This window comes from Marmota marmota, unplaced genomic scaffold (assembly GCF_001458135.2).
Source record: "Marmota marmota marmota unplaced genomic scaffold, marMar, whole genome shotgun sequence".
Taxonomy (NCBI): Eukaryota; Metazoa; Chordata; class Mammalia; order Rodentia; family Sciuridae; genus Marmota; species Marmota marmota.
In genome coordinates this window covers 6,583,355-6,603,679 of record NW_026000153.1, presented here as the reverse complement: position 1 = coordinate 6,603,679, position 20,325 = coordinate 6,583,355, and the positions used below count along the sequence as shown (strand labels likewise).

Below are 20,325 nucleotides of genomic sequence, written 5' to 3'. Positions count from 1 at the left end.
TATTTTCCTTGCCTCTGCTTAGGGCTACTTCAACAGGAAACGAAGCATAGAGAGTGCACTGAGAACTAACTGAGTGAGTCAAGTTTCATGCAGCTAGTACAAACCGCGTTTGAGTTAGAGTTCCAAAAGCATGTATCCCTATAGGGGAAAATGTAGTAAAACCTAACTAATCAAAGTCACAAGAAAAAAGGGTAATTTTAAAAATAAGCTTCAGAAGAAGAAAAAGTAATGATATAACCATCAAAGTTTGTTATTGACAAACATGCTCTTTTTAGGAGACCAACTAGCAAAGGAGGGTGGAGGAAACAAGAATCCAATATGGTCTTCTAGGCTATTACCAATCCTTTTCAAAGCAAATTCATCTCCTAATGAAAGAGAATGCGCTGAACCATAAAACATCCAGAAAAATAGCCAATGGCGTGATGGAGTTCTATGAACAGCATGCGCAGAAGAAGATGGCATGTAAGTCAAAGGAACATGCAGTATAATATAAAGACAGCTGTCTGTGAGCTGGGCTCAATAGCAGATGCCCATAAGACCAGCTACTCCAGAAGTTGAGCTGGAAAATCAGAGGCCAATCTGGAAAACTTAGCAAAACACTGACTCTAAAATAAAAAGGCCTGGGAATATAGCTCAGTGATAGAGCACTTGCCTAGTGTATACCTCCCCCATCTACCTCTGGCAATGGCTCCAGCGCCCCTTTAAAGTTTCCACCCTAAAACCTGATAATATGGACTCTTTTCCAACAGAACAGATGATATGCATGTGATGTGACAAGATTCCAAAAGATTCTTGTAGAGAAATTGTGTTTTAATGAGAGATACACAAGGACCATCTGGGGGGAAAAATTTAAAGGCATTTCACTGTTAGGAAATAGGTATTGTACTAAGTAACTCAATTTTTATAGAGAAAGGAGGAGAATAAGGTTTTAAAAGGAGAGGGAGGTGAAGGAAAGGTCTGAAGAAAGAAGTGTTGAGAGTGAAAGAAAAATATATAAAAAGAAAAAAAAAAAACTTTTGTGAGGGAAAGGGGTCAAGGACCAGCAACTAGATTTGATTCAAGGGCATAAGATCCACACATCTCAGAGCTTAGGAAGAGTTCAAAAGGAAAATTTCCTGGTCACGTCTCCTCCTCTTAGATTAGCACAGTGCTAATCAGCTTCTGGTGTTCACCAAACTGAAGCCCAGCTTTGAGTTAACCACATCTCATCTAATCCAAATGCTGACATGCATGGAGGTCCTTGAAGCAGAGGCCAGGTCTTCTAAAGAAAACACCTCTCCTCACTCCAGTAATCTCTCTAGTAATGATATCAGGAAAAATAAACAGAATTCATCACTAACTATATATTATGCAAAGGGAAGAGATTCTGGGTACACCCAACAGGTGGACTTTTGTCTGTACTGTGACTTCCTCAAAGTTTACCTGCCAAATGATCCTCTCAGACACACTCATCTTCCTTAGAACACCCAGTGCATCAACATACTACAACCTTTAAACAATTATCCTAAGAAAAGGTGGGAAAATCTCCCCTCCTTTATCAGATACTGGGAACATTTCTGGTTTCAAACATATCGCCATTAAAATTGACCATTTTCTGAAACAAAACATTTAATTGCAAAGAAGGGCCTAATAGTTTCCAGCATATTTTATTTTTTAAATTAAATACTGTTGCACAAATAATAAAAGTGCTCATTTTCAATCATCTTAAACAGCTGAACAATAGTTTTCAACCTTTCCAAGACATGAATAAAGTACTTCCAGAAACTGGAATGGGGGTACTATTATTTAAGCCATTCTGCTCAGCACTATAAGGAAACACCTGCTCATATTTGCATTTATTTTATGGTAGTTTCTAAGTCTGTGAAACAAAGGAAATGCTCGGTAAGAAAATAAAAACCTCAGGCATACTGTTGAACTGAAATCGGGTAACCCTGGGTCTCCTCGCAGGTGACTCCAACAGTGACCAAAGCCAAAGGGCTTGCACCAGAGACTTTTATAAAAGACCTTTCACCCCTGGAATTCCAGGTGACTGCCGGCATGCAACTGAAATCTGGCTAGGAGCCAGGAGATTCCGGCTCCCTAGCTACAATGTGGGAGACTCCCAAAGGACCCCAGAGCCGGCGCCAGCGCCTTCTTCCCCGGGGCAACTTGCCTTTCAAGGCACCTCAAAACCCGGCTTTCTGTAGCTTTCCGAGAAGCTATCAGGAACCCAGGAGAGTCGTCTCCGAACCAAAGGGGGGTGCCACGGTCCCGTAGGAGAACCGCTCTAGGAGACACGCCGGGTCCGAACCAGCCTGGGCGGTGTCAGGAGGGGCGGCGACTCCGACCCCACGGGCACGTCCCCACACCGCCCCCGGCCGCTCAGACAAAGGACCCGCCACTCACCGCTCAGATAGTTGGTCCACTTATACAGCACGCCCTCCATGGCGCCCGCGCCGCGACAGGGCCGCTCGCCCACACCCGCCGGCAGCCTCACTGNNNCCGCGCTCCACCTGAACCCGCGACCCGCCCGTCCCGGACCGCGCTTGCGCATGCCCAGTGCGCCGCTCGCGCGCACGTTCCCAAAATCCACTCCGGGATTTCACCGCGGCGGTGGCGTCGGGTTGACGTTAGGGAAGAAGCTCGCAGGGAAATTGAGTCCCGGAGTGCTGGCTAGCGAGTAGGCATGGGTGAGGAGGGAGGTCCCTGAGACCCAGGGTGAGACAAAGTTGACTTTCAGGGCATGTATAGGGGACAGCTTGCCATGTTTGAAGGTCTCTTTAGGCTAGTCCCTAAGGGTTCACTTCTTAACTTCAAGGTTGTCTGATTGATTCCACCTACTTGGGGTGCCCAAAAATAGGGCGAACTGACCTCGTTCCCGGGCCGAGAATTTGGGAATTTCAGGACAGAATACTGAGTTTGAGGCCAGTATAAATAGGTGCCAAAGTGTGGTCCCTTGTACCTTTGGCTTGACACCACCTAGCAACTTCTTAGAAATGCATAATCTCACCCCCAAACCTAGACCTTCTGAAACAAAATCTGCATTTCAACAAGCTCTCCCTGGGGGAATTCTTAGTACACAAAGGTGTGAAAAGGCACGGTTCTAAGAATGTTTGATCAGGAAAAATGTTAATCATAGACCAAGTGGAAGGAGAAAATGTGTACAATATTATCCAAGTTGCTTTAATTATAATGTCACAGAAGCACGCACGAAAAAGTTACAGTGACTAATTGTGGAAGATTCTTTTCCCTTAGCGTGAAGTTGCCAGACTTAGTAAATAAAAATACACAAAATTTTTGGTTATTTATCTGAAATTCAAATATTCGTCTCCGGTACTTCATCTGAAAATCCTACTTTCGTACTTTACAGTTTCTTCTAAATTGACTACAGTGAACATGAATTGCGTTTGAAAGCAATCGAATTATGTAGAACTAGAATATTTAAACTAAGAGGAGGGTGTGTGATTCCTAACCCTGATTAGTATTTCTTCTTTAAAGCCTGAGCCTGCGCGTCCTTATGTGTTATTTGCAGTCTACACTAAAAGCACTTACGTGACAAATTATTACCAACCATAACTTTTACGCGGTGTTTGGAAAGAATTAGATCCAGTTTGAAGGCGGAGCTCAAATGCTCTGCAATCTAGTGACTTTAAGCAGGACAGATAACCTTTCCTAGCCTAAATTTATCTCCAAGTAAGGAAAAAAGAACTTGTCTTGCTGGTCGCAATAAGAGTCACGCACCGGGAATGCGCTTTATAAAGCCTCAAGGACCTTGTCTTTACATTTACACAGTAAACTTGGATTGTTGGAATCTTGAGGGGCCGCTCTCCTTTGGCGAGAGTAAATGAGTCTTTCCAGAAACCCCTATAGTGTCACCTGGCCCCAGACGCCTCCTACCTCGCTCAGCAGGAGTACTTTACAGAGGTAAATATTACCTCCTCGGGTTAGCTCCGCGGCGCGGAACCTCTCTCCCAAAGTCCGGGATAAAGAAATTCTTGGATTCTCCAGGTTCTAGGATCACTCCGGAAGGTTCAACCAAACTGTAAATTACATAGTTGCATTATCATTGGCTTGCGAGGCGCTTGAGGGACAGCACCACTAGCCAATGGAAGACCGCTCTTCCCAAGGGCCACAATGTAAGAACCAGTCAGGTCCCGCTTGGGTTTAACTCTTTAAGGTGAGTTTGCTGTGCGTGGGAAAGTTGTTGGTAGTAGAAGTGCCACGTCTCCGAAGAGGGGGGAGTCCTCAACTTGCCAGAGGTCCTCGGCCCTAATTCTTCAGCTAAATTTTAACTCTATGAAGTCAGGGGCCCTTTCTCTGTTTTCGTAGGGACTTCTTTCCAGCTCCAACAACATGAGGTTATTCTTGTGGAATGCGGTCTTGACGCTGTTAGTCCCCTCTTTGAGTGGGGCTCTGATCCCTGAGCCAGAAGTGAAAATTGAAATTCTCCAGAAGCCGTTCATCTGCCATCGCAAAACGAAAGGAGGGGATTTGATGTTGGTGCACTATGAGGGTTACTTAGAAAAGGACGGCACCTTATTTCACTCCACGTAAGTAATTATGCCTCGCAGGTAAATTAATAAAGAACCCACCCGCCTACGCCAACTGTCCTGCCAGAAAGGTTGGATATAGTTGGTTCTACTTCTCTTTTCAAAAAACTGAAATATCTAATTCCCTTCTTTGGGAGAAAAAAAATTGTCTAAAGCCAATTCTGTATCATGACGCCTTTGAAGGACTTATTGGGAACATGTGCTCTCCATAAAACTGTTAACTTTCTATTATAAAAATCATAACTAGAATCTGAAATTTTGCAGAAATATCCAGGGGTGTATTTAGGCTTAAAGGAATTTTCATGACTCAAACTCTGTTTCTTAGGGAAAATGAATTAATTCCATTTTTAATCTGGTATAGGTGATATTTACTTAAAACTTTTCATAGCAACTTTAAGAGCCAAATACACAGTTGTTTATTTGCCTGTTTATAAAACATACTAATGCTATTTCATTGACCTATTTAACTTTTGTTTTGATTGATAACATTTTAGTCAATGCACAGACCATGATTTCATTAGTCTTGCTTCTGAAAATCAGATTTTAGTGATGGAGCAGGTGTAATTATAAAAGTCTTACAAGAAAGATTTTTAGGTGGTTATACTGTCATTTCTGTTCCATAAACAAAGAAATTGCAACATGGAACAGGTTTACAAGTGTAATGATTTCCAATCAGGCATTGTTTCCATTCATTTCATTCCCAAAGCGTTAAGTGAGCATTTCCTTCGTGTTAGGCCCTTTACTGGAGATTAAGAAGATGCTGAAAATTTGACTTCACCCATCTATTCATTTATCCATCTGTCAAACTCATTGAATAGCCATAAGTCAGGTCCTGGAGATGCAGAGATCACTAGGAGCAGGTTCTTGTCCTCCAGTAGTACATCATATACAAAGGAGAGGAAGACAAATGACTCAATGAGGGAGAGTACAAAACATTCAATGAAGCTTCATGGCCCATCCTAGACCCATTTTTCGATATCCTGCCTTTACTGGGCATTCAGATGCGCTCTTGTGTAGGGCTTGGGAAAATTGAATGTCACTCTTGTATACATCCTGTTACCTCAGATAAAAAGTTCCAAACAGATATTGTGAGATTGCATTTTAAATTTTAAGTTATAAAAGTCTTACATAAAAACCCTTTTCTAGGTTTTGTGACTTTTTATTAGAAAATGTTCCAACACATGCAAAGTACAAAGAACAGTATATTAAACCCAATATTCCACTTTCCAATTTCAAAAATTATCATACTGCCCATTCATTCTCCCCACTCCACCAAAATTTGATTATTTAAAAAAAAAATTTCAGACATCATGATCTCATCTGTAAATGCTTCAGTGTCTATCTCTGATAGACTCTGTATATTTCTCAGAATCGGAATATCAGTATTCAGCTTAAAAATCAATTAATGACAATACCTTAGTATCAAATATCCTGTCAGTATTTGAGTTCCCTTATGTCTCCATCTTTTTTATTCTTGGTGTTCCATTTTGTTTTTGCAGTGCTGAGGATCAAACCCTGGCCCTTGCACATGTCAGACAAGGTCTCTATCACTGAGCTGTATCTCCAGCCCTCAGTTTTCTTTTTAATACTGACACATTTTGATGAGAAAAGGGAGGCTGACAGAATTAATAACCTTCTAACCCATATCAGTACACATCAAGGTCTCAACTTGATACCTGAACTCCCTATTCCAGTCAGCATGGGTGCCTTTTAACAATATTTAGAAAAGTCTACGTATTTTGCTTTTATTACCTTTTCAAAAGTGGCCTTTCCTTTTGGGAGTATTTTAATTTCAGTTCAATAAGGTAAATGTGCTGACCTGAAGGAGACTTTTATTATAGAATCATTCACTGCCCAATACCACCAAGTAAGTAGAAATAAGAAACCAAGAAAATGAGCTTGTATGATATCTAGTGTGCTTGAGTATTATTCCTGCTGAGGCTGCTTCACAGGGATCCATGTCTTCAAAAATATTGTTCTAAGCTCAACTGGATCTGCTCTTTTGGTTAGAACCACCTTGGTCCTGGCTTCTGTCTTACTTTCTCTTTATTCCTGGCTTTCTCATCTACTCGGACTGGATTTTGCTATGTCTTGTTGGATTCTAAAAGTATGTCTATATGAGGTTAGTCATCAGAAATACTTGGTGGCCACCATGCTTCCCCACTGTGCTGTGCTAGCAGTTGCTGGCCTCTCTCACCAGCTCGCTCACACTGGGGACCCCAATGGCTCACATCCTGTCCTTGTGGTGGTGGAGGCAGCCTTAAGTTACATTCTTATTTCTAGTCTAATTTTTTTACACCTAGGCTAATTTCTTTCAGGTTGTAGGACCAAAAACTGGTAGTGATTTTTGTGGTAGTCATGAGATATTATTTAGCAGTTTACTATTACTGTTCTAGTACCTTATGAGGGGATTGTTGTCTTGCAGGCTACACATAAATGGTCAGAAGATGCTAACTCTGTTATGAAATGATTAACCTATAAAGCATATGTGCTGTTTCTAGAATCACAGTCTATATGGTAAATAGCTTAGCCTTATGAAGAAATGTGCCCAAATGTAGTTAATGTTGGATAAAAGATTGTTTCCTTCTTCTTTATTCTTTTCCTGGCCTTACCAGATTTTCTAAGGTTGGTATTTTGTTTCTTTGATCAGAAAAGAAAAGAGGAAAAAAGTATCATTTACCAAGATTTTGTAAGCATGGTACCCACAAACCTAATAGAATGACTTATTATTCTCATCTATGAGATTATCTTTGAATACAGCAGTTTATTTATTTTACTAAAAGGGAGCTATTTGGGACTGAGACCTACTTAGCCCTTGAGGTCCCCAGGAGCTTAGCAGGTTGATTTTCTTATGCTGGCCTCTCTGATAATTCATGTAGCAGAATATCCTAACTATTTCCTTTCTCTCTGGAGCTTGAAGAGCCTCTATTCCTGGCTCCCCTACAAATCCCCACATAGACTTTTCGGGAAAAAATTAGGCTTTGTGTGAGTGGTGACTCAGGGATGAAGAACATACTTTCCCACCCATCAGAACCATGAGCAGGCTGTATATCTCCTTAGGCTCTCATCCTCCTTCCCCATTGCAACTATTTTCCATTATTTTCTTCCTGGTCTGCAACCTAAGTGGTCTTCCTGGGACAGCATAACTTTGTGCCTAAGATCTTAATCTTCAGAGTTAGGAATATTTAAGGTCAAATACAGCACACTTAACCTCCATTTCCTCCTTTATACAAGGGGGTTATATGGTACAGTTGGCCCTGTCTACAGGTTCATGCATTCCCAATCATGGATCAAAAATATTTGAAAAAGAGTATGTCTGTATTGAACTTGTTCAGAGTTTTTATCTTGTCATTATTACCTAAACAATATAGTATAACAACTATTTACATAGCACTATGTTTGTATTAGGTATTACAGGTACTCTAGAGATGAGTTAACATATACAGTAGGTTATATGCAAAAACTACACACTTGAGCATCTTTTGGCATTGGGAGGCTGGGGATAGAGGGATAGGTTCTGGAAGCAGTCCCCCAAAGGTACCAACCAATTATAGGATCATTGTTAGAGTTAAAAGAGGCAAATTTAGAATAAAACCTGGTACACAGTAAATGTACAAACAGTTGTTCATTATTATTATTCCCTCCACCCTTCTCCAGCTGAGTCAACTCTTATCAAATTTTCATCAAGAAAGATAGGTAATGGATTGAATTACTATGAAGTCAGGGGTGTGTGTAGGCAAAAAAAGAATAGCTGTTTTAGGGTTGGGGTTGTGGCTCAGCGGTAGAGTGCTTGTCTAGCCTATGTGAGGCACTGGGTTTGATTCTCAGCACCACATAATAAATAAAATAAAGTTAAAAAAATACAATAGCTGTTTTTATTAATTTCTGATGCTTGGTTGGACTAAATGAACCATATTTTTTTTAAAGTTCCTAACTGGTTCTAATGTATAGAGCGCTTGCCTGTATGCATGAGGTCCTGGGTTCAGTCCCCAGAACTAGGGGGAAAAAATTCTAATATGTTTTCTTTCTCTCGTAGTCATAAACATAACAATGGTCAGCCCATTTGGTTTACCTTGGGCATCCTGGAGGCTCTCAAAGGCTGGGACCAGGGCTTGAAGGGAATGTGCGTAGGAGAGAAGAGAAAGCTCATTATTCCTCCTGCCCTGGGATATGGAAAAGAAGGAAAAGGTAATCACATTTTTATTTTATTTACTATAGCACTAGAGTTCTTCTCTGAATTCAGAGGCAGAAGTTAGAGTAACTACTATGTGTTTTTTTCTTTTCCCTAGAAAAAAATCGAGGGCTATCTACATTCCTTTAGGAAATATGATTATTTCTTGATAATCACTTAAAATGGCCAATTAAGGCCATAACAACAAAATGAAAAACTGAGCTAACAATGAAATGAGGTTCTGAAACCTTGAACTCTATTAATACTAATAGTAAACCACCAATATGGTAATTTTTAAAATTTTGTATAATATACATTTATTATTTGAACCATATTTAAGTACAGAGTTCAATGGCATTCACATCATTGTGCAAATATCATTGCCATGTGTCTCCTGAACTTTTTCACCCTCCCAAACCAAAACTCACCAATTTGTTTAACATTGAAAAAAGAAATATCACTCAACGTAAGTGTTTTGATGAGTCTAACATTTGAAATATAGATTATGAAGATACTGGTTATGGTTTGACATGTGGGCTGTATGTGGCTTACAACCACCAAGTCTCCCACAGCACAGCTCTTATTAGGGGTTCTTTTTATTCTCATTTTAAAATATATTTATAAAAGTTTCATTAATTTATTTAAAAATAATGGTGTAACTTGAAATGAATTAATTCTCTGTCACAAAGCAGAAGCAAGCCAGCTGACTGGGCCAAAGAACCTTCTTACCAGTTTGTTCCAGGGTAGATACATATACCTGGTGTTCAAGTGGGAACCCATGCAATTTCTTTCTTTTTTTTATTTTTATTTTTTAGATGTTGATGGACCTTTATTTTATTCATTTATTTATATGCGGTGTTAAGAATCAAACCCAGTGCCTCATACATGCCAGGCAAGCGCTCTGCAACTGAGCCACCACCCTAGCCCAACCCATGCAATTTCTAAAGGCTACTTGGTGATTTTACCAAGCTGCCTTTAGATGTTTGGTGTGTTAGTGCTATAATTCCCTTGTTTGGAATGTGATCTGAGGGGATAATCAGATATTAAAAGATTTGTCAAGAGGGATATTCATCACTGCTACCAAAAAATTAGAAACAGCCTAAGTATGTAATGATAAGACTTCAGCAAAAATAAATGTACCCCAGTTCCTAAAAACTACCATTTTCCAAGATTTTTTTTTAAATTAGATCAACATGTATAATATAAAAGTAGAAAACTTATAATATGTATACTATGGTAATAAGTATAGGAAAACTATGTACACAGAGAAAGAGAATTATAAGAAAATAAATAAGAATGTTAACAATGGACTGTGATACTGGGAATTATATTTACTTCTGGTTCTCTCTTCCAAGTTCTCTACAATGAGCAAGTATTAACTATATAATAAAGAAAAAAAGTTAAGTAGATCTCAGAACCAGATAGAGAACCACTCTGATATGATATAGATTTCTTAGGTCCTTAGGTCTAAGTTTAACAAAGTATGGATCAAGGTCTCTATCCCCAGTGTCCTGAGAAGGAAACTAGGTGCTTTATATGAATCATAACATATTCTAAAGTAGAAGTTGTACTCATAGAATAGGATTTACTAGCCAAACTCAGTTCTTATTTTAATTATAGCCCTCTTCAGAGAAGAAAATTGAATATCTAGGAAACGTTTCTCTAAAGCTTGAAAGTATTTTTTTTTTACTATCCTGTGTCTTTATTGTCTCAACTTAAATATTTATATATGTTGAATTAATCTATTAGTCTTTCTCCATACTGTATTAACTCATTTTACTTTATAACATGTAGAGATCTAAATTTGAGTCATCTTCAAACTTATTGCTATGAAACTAATTCCCCTAATATGAATTTAACACTAATTTTTAGTCTTTTAGTACTTGCTTGCATGCCTCCTTGGAAAGATACCGGTTTTCTCACCGATCTAGTAATGCATGTCCCTTCTGTTTCCAGCTGGAAAGGTAAGCTGGAATGATAACAGTGTAAGTGTTGTCCCTTTAAAACTTGCAAATGCTCTTTTATGGAAATACAAGGGTGGGGGGACAACTAAGAAACATGTAACAAGTTGACCCAAACTTTTATATTAAATATAGTTAAGAGTAAATAAGTTTCAAACATCAATTGTCCCTGCTTCCCAAAAGGGTTTAATGTTGCTTTTCAGTACCCTGGGACTTTAACAAAGCTCTTTTCACATTTAAAGATCTGTTATCACCTTCTCAGAAGTTCATTTTAATTTCTTCAACATATCTGCAATTTTTGTGTGATGTTCTATATCAGAAGAGGTGTTTCCTAACTTTTTGAGAATTATGAATCTTCCTGCATTCTTTGTAAAGGTTGTTAGAAAATTATATCTCAGTAATGTACATTGAGAACTTACTATTTATCAAGCACATTGGTGAATATTTTATTTTATTGTATGGATTTTCTCCCTTCATCTTCCCAACAGACTCCTATTATCATCTGTATTTTACAAATGTAAGAACTGAGGCTTAGAGATGAGCTAATGTAAACTTCAATTCCAGACAGTATGACACCCAGGCTCAATCAATTTTAAACTGTCTCCCAGTGATAGAAACGATAGACCATAGTATGAATTTGTATGTCAGGTCTTTCTTACCTGAAAGTTAGTAAATCAATTGTAATATAATTAACTCTGAATTTTCTAAGACCCTTTAAGTCATTCTTGACATATAATACATAATATCTTAGTTATGCTTTAAATTTAGTATCCAGGTTATTGGGTGTGTGTGTGTGTGTGTGTGTGTATGTATGTTTTTTTTTTCCTTTTAATTGCCAAGCCAAAAATAAGATACTTTTGCTGTACTTGTTTTGATTATTCCTTCCTTACTCTATTCTATTTGAGTGAAATCTAACTAGAGTACAAGTTGTCTTCATTATATGTGATAATCGTAGGTTGGCTTTCCATTTTAATCAGTTAAAAAATATTTTGACCAGTACCATAAGTACCACTTGAATCAAATGTATGAAATATGATATGTCAAGAGCATTGTAATGTTTTGAGCAACCAATAAAAAATAATAAATAAATAAATAAATAAAATTTGACCAGTACCATAAGTTTTCTGTTATTAAAACTTTTGTATATTTTAAATAAAATCTTCCTACCTCTTTTGTAATGACAGGTAAAATTCCCCCAGAGAGTACATTGATATTCAACATAGATCTCTTAGAAATTCGAAATGGACCAAGATCACATGAATCATTCCAAGAAATGGATCTCAACGATGACTGGAAACTCTCTAAACAAGAGGTGACCCTTCCTTCTGCCTACATTCCTACTTGTTGTTTGTTTGTTTGTTTTCGTGGTTCAGTTTTTTGTAAATATATTTTTAAAGAAAATTTATTTTTATTCAGGAAAATTTTTATTTATAAGTTTTCTTAAAATATTCATGCTGTGAAAGTTTGCTTTTTCATGGAAAATCATTGTTTTGGAAGAAATATATTGAGACTTAAAAAGCACCATTTAGCACTGGGAATGTAGCTCAGGGGTAGAGGCTGGAGGGCCCATGTTCCATTCACACTCCTACAAAAAGAAAAATAAACACCATTCAGTCTTTTGCTTTTTTTCTTTCTCTCTGGTGCTTGGAATTCACTGTGTCTTGTTCTCACCTTGAGTCTTTGAAAACTGGTAATACAGTTCCCATTTGTAGTTACTGCATAAGAAACAGATGTTCTGAAAAGTATCTCATGTGAACACTTTCTGTTTAAAACTGCAGACTGGCTGTTAAATGCATTTGGTAGTCATTTCCTTGAGATTAGCGGCAAGCAACTTGTATGTCTAGTTTTGTTCAGCTTCACACCTGGAGAAAGGAGATGGGTTCTCCCCAGTAGGGGACCTTCCTCAGCTACCCCCAGTCCCACAGTATTTGGGTAGGAGGAAGGGCTTCTCTCTGTACCTCAGGCTTTTTCAGTCATCACTGATCATACTGTCTTAGCCTGGCTGCTGTGGAAGAATAAGTAGAGGTGGATATTTATCTCTATGTTATTTTTGGTTTGGGTTTTTACCTACTTACACTCTCTATGCTGGCCTGGCTGGTCAGATGTCAAGTCTTTTTTTAATGCTTTGGTCAATTTTATTCTAATGGCCAGGAAATGATTAAGTCTCAAATAAGTCAATTTTTTAAGAACCCTGGGGTCATGATCAGCACCCACTAAATTTATCACACTCATAATGTTACCATTTATATGCCCTTTATATATCTATATATACATATATAGAGAGATATGTAAATTTATATATATATATATATGTACTGGAATTTCATTATATATATGTGTGTGTATATATATATATATACATATATATATATACACATACATACATATACATATACACATACATACATATATATGTGTTTTTTTCTTTTTTTAGTTGTAGTTGGACACAGTATCTTTTTTTATTTATTTATTTTTATATGGTGCTGAGGTTCGAACTTAGTGCTTCACATGTGCTAGGCAAGCATGCTACCACTGAGCCACAATCCCAGCCCCCAATCCTCTTTTTTTAATCCAAGATAAATTACAATTTCTTTTCATTAAAAATTTTGAATATACAACACATTCACATGGTTTAAAAATCAACCCAAGTGGGCTGTGGCTGCAGCTCAGTGGTAGAGTGCTTGCCTAGCATGTGTGAGGCACTGGGTTCCATGTGTAGCACTGCATAAAAATAAAATAAATAAAATAAGGATATTGTGTTCATCTATAACTAAAAAGAATTTTTTAAAAAAATTTAAAAAAATCAACCCAATATACATTAGTAAATAAGAAATCTTTCCCTACCCATGTCCTTTTCTTCCCTGTGAGTCCCCACAACATCCAATTTCATTGATTTCTAGTGTGTCCTTCCAGTGTTTCTTTATGTGAATGCATGTTCTTATTTTCCTTTTTCCTCCAACAAAGGTAGCACATTATACATATTGTTCAACTTGCTTTATTCATATATAGAGAGAGCATCTACATTAATCCATAGAGTTTCATCATCCTTTTTTCTTTATTTTAAACTATTTTAAACCACTTAAATGTGCAACATATGTTTGCATGTTGGGGGTCGGGGGAAAAGGAATTGAAACTATATAGACAGAGTGTATATTATTAAAAATGACAATACAGGTTGAATTGCATTATGGTGAATCTGATGAGGAATGGGGAGCAGTGTTTTGTTTATATTTTTAAACATCTTAATGAAAATAAAAAATTTTTATAGTCTAGGCATTTATCAGATTGGACTTTACTCTAATTTTTGAGACTGGAATTTCAGGATAAGGCTCAGTCAGTATTGCATATTTCTTCTATTCTTAGACATTTATTCAAGTATTTTACCAGAGCCACAATTAATCTGCTTTTAGGAGTGTCTGGACTTCTGACTCTTGATAGAAAAGAAGATCTAGTTCATTCAATGGATCAAAAGACATCTGTCTTCCAAATGCTCAGCTTTATTTAGATTCAGATTAACAACAGGCACTATGGATGGGTCACCAAGCCAAGCTGGTAGAGTAGCAGCGTTACTGGTCAGGCTGGGTCTATGGTCACTCTGCAGGCCACTCCTCAGCAGGTACCTTTTAGCAGAGCTCCTATTTTTGCAGTGGATTTTGAATAAACACCATCTGTTGAAGGAATGCAAAAAGGTCTTCTCAGAGGAATATTGGAAATTACAAATATTTTTTACACATGTTATGCAAGCAATAGGTAAACATCTTAAATTAAGAAAACAAGTTATCCCCACTGCCATGCTCTGTTTTAAGAGGTTCTGTGCAAGATATTCTCTAAGAAGTGTAGATCCTGTATTAAAGGCTTCCACGTGTATGTTTTTGGCACTGAAAGTAATTTGGAGTAGTCTTACACACAAGATTGATTTTTGCTGCTACTTCTGTATTAAAAATCAGATTTTCATATGCCTTTCCAAAGAAATCTCTTCATAGAATGAATCATACATTAGAATGTAAATTCTGTCTTTTAGAACCAATGGATTATTCCTTTTTTTTTGTTTGTTTTGCATTGGGAATTGAATCAAGGTGTACTCAACCATGGAGCTTCATCCTAGCCCTTTTTATTTTGAAACAGGTTCTTATTAAGTTTCCCAGGCCAGCCTTGAACTTGTGATCCTCCTGCCTCAGCCTCCAGAGTTTCTGGAATTACAGGCATGTGCCACTGCACCTAGCTAATCAGGATTATTTTAAAGCCATATGAGCAGCGGAAGAATTTGATGTGAGAAAAGAACTGGCAACTAGACAGCTATTCTTAGTACCAAAACTACTTCCAAACAGTAAAGGAGAGCAGGGTCCAAACAGAAGTCATCACTCTAGCCATTGTCAATCTTAAAACATTCTGGGAGCTAGGTTTGATTGTATATACTTGTAATCTCAGTTACTCAGGAAGGCTGAGGCAGAAGGATCTTGAATTTGAGACAGGAGGATCTCAAACTTAAAGCTAGCCTGGGTAACATAGTGAGATCCTGTCTCAAATAAAAAATAAAAAGGGCTGGGAATGTAGTTCAGTGGTAGAAAGCTTGTCTGGCATTTTCCAAGGCTTTGGTTTCAATCCTCAGTATCACACACCAAAAAGAAAAAAAGAATTTTGGAACTGGGGGCAGACCTCAGGGGCAGAGCATATGTTTAGCATGTAAAAGGCCCTGGGTTCACTCCCTAGCACCAAAACAAACAAACAAACAAATACACAAACAAATAAGAATGGCAAATACACATCCCAACCATGCTAAAGAATTCCATGGTTGACTGCATAGAAAAAAAAAAAAACTGGACAAATTTCAGTAGTGTCTTCAGTGGAATACAAATGAAAATGAGTAGCTTACTTTTATCAAACATATTGGGAAATGGTTTAACTTAATTATTTATATTTTATTTTGCAGTGCTGGGCATCCAACCCAGGGCCTCATGCATACTAGGCAAGTGCTCTATAACCAAGATAACACTTCTAGCCCTATTTTTGCAAAATATAAGTTTTTCCTTATTTAGTTTGATTCTAGTATATAGTTGATTAAAATCTCTTGATATAAAAATTTGGAAAGATTCTAGGCAGACCTACCAACAGACATATATGGACACTTCAGAATGAATAATTTTTCATTTCTATAATATTTCTTAGTTTGGATAATGGAAAGTGTAGCTTTTTATATTAAGTCAGGAAACATGTAGCATAATTTGTTTAGAATCTCCTTTGATTATTGAGGGACCAAAAAAAAATACATAAGAAGTTGATTATGAGCACATTTTTTCCTTTTCATAAGTTGAACTATAAAATTACAGTTTTGTAAACTAGAACTATTATTATGGAATCAAATCTTAAAAATTCCTGAAAGAGAAATGGGGAATGTAGGTCAGTGGTAGGGCACTTGCCCAACATGTGTGGGACCCTGGCTTTATTCCCCAGAACTAAAAATAAACAAACAAAAATAAATCCTAGAAGATTTTGGTAATGATACTGATAAATTCAGGAAAGTTAATCAAGTACCTCTTGAGTTAAAAGTATATTTTACTCAATAGTTTTGGTGTTTTTCCATAGAAGATATTAGCCAAGTCTAGCAGAAAAGTAAAATATCTATAGCATACTTTGATGTTTAAAAAGTGATAGTAATTTCATAACCATTTTTAAGTGCTAGACAAAAAAATTACTACGTATTATTCTTCCCAATTAATTGAGGTATTTTGAAAGCTTCATTGAATAAAATATTATAAGGCTGAAGTTTAATAATTGTTTTGTTTTTGTGGAGCATACACAAGGAGGCCTTGTGTATGCTAAGGAAATGTGCTACCACTGAACTATATCCTAACCCCCCAAATTTAATAAGATTTTAATGTTAATTTTTACTCTGCTTAGAATAATAATAATAATAATTATTATTGTTGTTATTATTATTATTATTATTATTATTTTGGTACCAGGGATTGAACTCAGGGGCATTTGACCACTGAGCCACATCCCCAGCCCTATTTTGTATTTTATTTAGAGAAAGGGTCTCACTGAGTTGCTTAGTACCTCACTTTTGCTGAGGCTGGCTTTGAACTCAAGATCCTCCGACCTCAGCCTCCTGAGCTGCTGGGATTACAGGCATGTGCCACTGCATCCGCCTAGAAATATTTTTAATAAGTTTTATACACCCTAGTTTAATTTCGTGTCTTAATTTGGATTTATGGATTTACTACAGGTACCCTGATCCAGGAACACAATCAGGTTTCAGGCTAGTTTGATACTAATGATTCTTAATTATACTGTGAGTATAGGACTTCAGTATTAAATGTATGTCAATGGGACTATGTGTGGAACTTAATAAATTAATAATTTTCTTCAGATGTGAAGGAGAGTGATAAATTTAGGGTCAGAGGATCTTAATGTACAGTTTAAGGATTAAAAAATGTTTATAATGGAATATTAGTCATAAAGAAGAATGAAATTATGACATTTGCTGGTAAAGGGATGAAACTGGAGAATATCATGCTAGGTGAAATAAGCCAGTCCAAAAAACCAATGCCTGAATGTTCTCTCTGGTATGTAGATGTTAACTAACCAACAACAAGGGAGGGTAGGGAAGGAATAATAGAAGTTCACTGGATTAGACAAAAAAGGAATGAAGGAAAGGGAGAGGGGAAGGGAATAGGAAAGACAGTAGAATGAATCAGACAAAACTTCCCTTTGCTTATGTATGAATACGTAACCAGTGTAACTCCACATTATGTACAACCACAAAAATGGGATCTTAATTGGAATGGGTTGTACTCTATGTATGCATAATACGTCAAAATGCACTCCACTGTTAGGTATATTTAAAAACAACAAATAAAAAATGTTTATAAATTAGTTGCTAACTGTGGATTATGAGATTAAATGTCAACTTTCAAGTGTAAAATTACAAGAATAAAAGTGAGTTCTACGTCTGACACAAGCAAACAAAAAAGTAGGTACTGTGTGTTCATGGTGTGTGTTTGAGATAATAAAAACCTGCCATTTGATGTAAGATTTATATGTGTAAGCTTATCTTTGCCTCAGCAATATTTTGTGTCTCTACCATGGTAGTATAACAACAGTTTTTAAGGGGTAAAAACTCTTATAATTCTCTTACTAGTGCAATAAAGCATAAAGAAATTGGCACTTCATATATTATTTAAATGAACTACCAGTCAATGTCTATGATATTGATTAACAGTGTGGTATCTTCTTAATCAAAGTTGTTAATGAGATTTTTTATTTTGTAGGTTAAAGTGTATTTAAAGAAAGAGTTTGAAAAGCATGGTGCAGTGGTGAATGAGAGTCATCATGATGTTTTGGTGGAGGATATTTTTGATAAAGAAGATGAAGACAAAGATGGATTTATATCTGCCAGAGAATTTACATATACACATGATGAGTTGTAGAGATATGTCTGCCAATGTTATAGAACATTCATCTTTAAAGAGAAGGCTGTTGTCCTTAAAGACTTATTTTTTAACATCATTCTGTTCTTTGTGTGTGTGTGTGTGTGTGTGTGTATACACACACACACACACACACACACACACACACATATATATATATATATATATATAATTTTTCTGGCTATGATTTAAAGAACCCCTCAGGGTTTCCAAGTACTCGTTTCTTTGGGGTAAGTTATTGGGGAAAAAAACAACTAATTTGTCTTTGAATAGAAGACTTCTGGGCCATTTTCTGCTTTCACATATGAAGCCTTCTTTTACTTGTTTTGTTGCAATTTGAAAATATTGTAACTGGGAACATGGCACAGCATGAGACCAGGCTATAGCATAAATTAGCCCCCTTCATTTTTGCTTCCCTCTATTTTCTCAAAGTTAGATACTGACATATTTGAAAAACCTTTTGCAATAGCCCAGGGCTTGCCCTTTACAGGTTATAATGAAAGAGTTTGTCTTTGACTGCCTCTGAATCTCTGCTTGAGGACAGAACGAAAAGGGTGGACTTTTATTTGTTGACAGCTACTGTTTTACTAAGGAGGTGTGCAATGCTGAAGTAAGAGTTGGGAACTAGGAGCAGATGTGCATTGGAATATTCTGCCTAAGACTTAGGCGTCATAGAGTTGGATTCCTCATGACTAATGGCCTGTTAAGATAAATGGACAAATCATTTATATGTTTCTTTATTTATAATGAAATACCAAATTATTGTAGTTGTGGTAAAAAGTTTGTATTATATCCAATGTTTACTTTTTAAGCCTAGCAGATTACTCTCCTGGTTCTTTAATGAATACAGTTTACAACAAGTAGATTATTGCATAATAATGTTGTATTATAAGATAAATTAATAAGCCAACAAATTTTTCGCATTTATGACTCATCAAAAAGTGAGGTAGACCTTTAGCAGCTACTATTGAATAGACACCTGTCCTGGTTTTAAAAAGTAATGATTTTTATAATATTATCTCAAATTGACTTTTATCCTTAATATTTAAGAAAGAAGTCCCCAGATCTTCATTTACTAGGAATAGTCCCTTATAGTTTACAAAATCATCAAGTGCATTATTGTTATTAGTTTGTGTGTGTGCTGCTGGGTGTAGAACCCAGGGCGACGCACACTTGAGGCAAACTCTCTGCCACTAAATTTTACTCCCCTCCCATCAAGTGCATTATATTGTCTTTGATTCTTGTTGCTCTGAAGTCTATGCAATAAGCTGGATCTTACAGTTTCTACTTAGAGATGAGAAAACCGTCATTCCAAGAGATGGATTATTATGTCCAAGGTCAACAGTTAACATGTAGAACCAGTTTACAGTCCCTAAGTTCGGTGTCTTTCTGCTGCCCTCTACTAATGAAAGACTGGGTAAATCTGTTTGAATCCATTGTAGCTAGGGTCCTTATCCTTTGAAACTGTTCCCTGGTTGTTTCTGGATAATTAGAATTTTCCCCATGATTCAGGAATGGCCCTGACTTCATAGAAAATCTCAGGATTGGCTCTGAATTGCCTCAGATACCCCAAACAGTGAGAGGTTCCAGATGTTATGTTACCTTCGTTCTTTTATTCCTATTTACTTCCACTTTTTAAAAGAATTATGAACAATTATATATATACTGCTTTCACTGATTACATATTGATATTTTTCTCAATAACACATGGAATTCTTAGAAGGCTATATACTACAACACCTTTCTCTGAATAAATCACTTCTATCTTGAAAATTATTAAGTCATTACTCCATTTTCCTGCACCTGGAGAGGTTCTAAGTCAAGATACAGAAAGCATCATGTTGAATCACAAAGGAAAGTAGCTTGACCCGTGGTGCTACTTTGTATAGACATTACTGATGTCATCTATGTGACAGTGAGAAAAATAAAATAAATTTTGATTATTTGGGAAGCGTATTTTTTTATCTTGTGTGAATTTTTATCAAGTCTCATCTAAACATTTGTACTTAAGTACAAAATGAAAACTTATACATATATTGTGGTTGTGTTTAAGTTGTCTGCATTTTTGGTTTAGCTGTACCTTTGTACCCTTCCATTAGTAGGAATGATCTGACATGAACTGTGACTTCACATGTATATAATTTGACTCACTGTTACTGTTCTGTGTGTCATATTTAAGTTTATATGACTATGTTGTAGTATTTTTTTCAAAATAAAGTTTATTTGGGAAATAA

General features: G+C 36.8%; 2 protein-coding genes across 9 annotated transcripts in view; one reads left to right on the top strand and one right to left on the bottom strand.

Moving 5' to 3' along the window:
- The window catches only part of Plekha8 (pleckstrin homology domain containing A8), a 56,619-nt gene extending 52,626 nt beyond the window's left edge, over positions 1-3,993 (bottom strand). For 6 of the 8 annotated variants that reach the window (XR_007341685.1, XM_015490182.2, XM_015490183.2 and 3 more), the window contains exon 1: positions 2,386-2,523. Coding sequence is in view for 5 of the 8 variants with exons in the window: in XM_015490182.2 (XP_015345668.1) it covers positions 2,386-2,425 (40 nt within the window). In the remaining 3 variants the exon portion in view is untranslated. The other 2 variants (XM_048786408.1, XM_048786407.1) reach the window with 2 other exon arrangements.
- A 161-nt stretch (positions 3,994-4,154) lies between these two features.
- Fkbp14 (FKBP prolyl isomerase 14) lies at positions 4,155-20,325 on the top strand. The gene is made up of 4 exons (XM_015490181.2): positions 4,155-4,529; positions 8,566-8,717; positions 11,846-11,973; positions 17,933-20,325. Exons 1-4 carry the CDS (start codon positions 4,333-4,335, stop codon positions 18,089-18,091), a joined length of 636 nt encoding a protein of 211 aa, XP_015345667.1. The 5' UTR covers positions 4,155-4,332; the 3' UTR covers positions 18,092-20,325.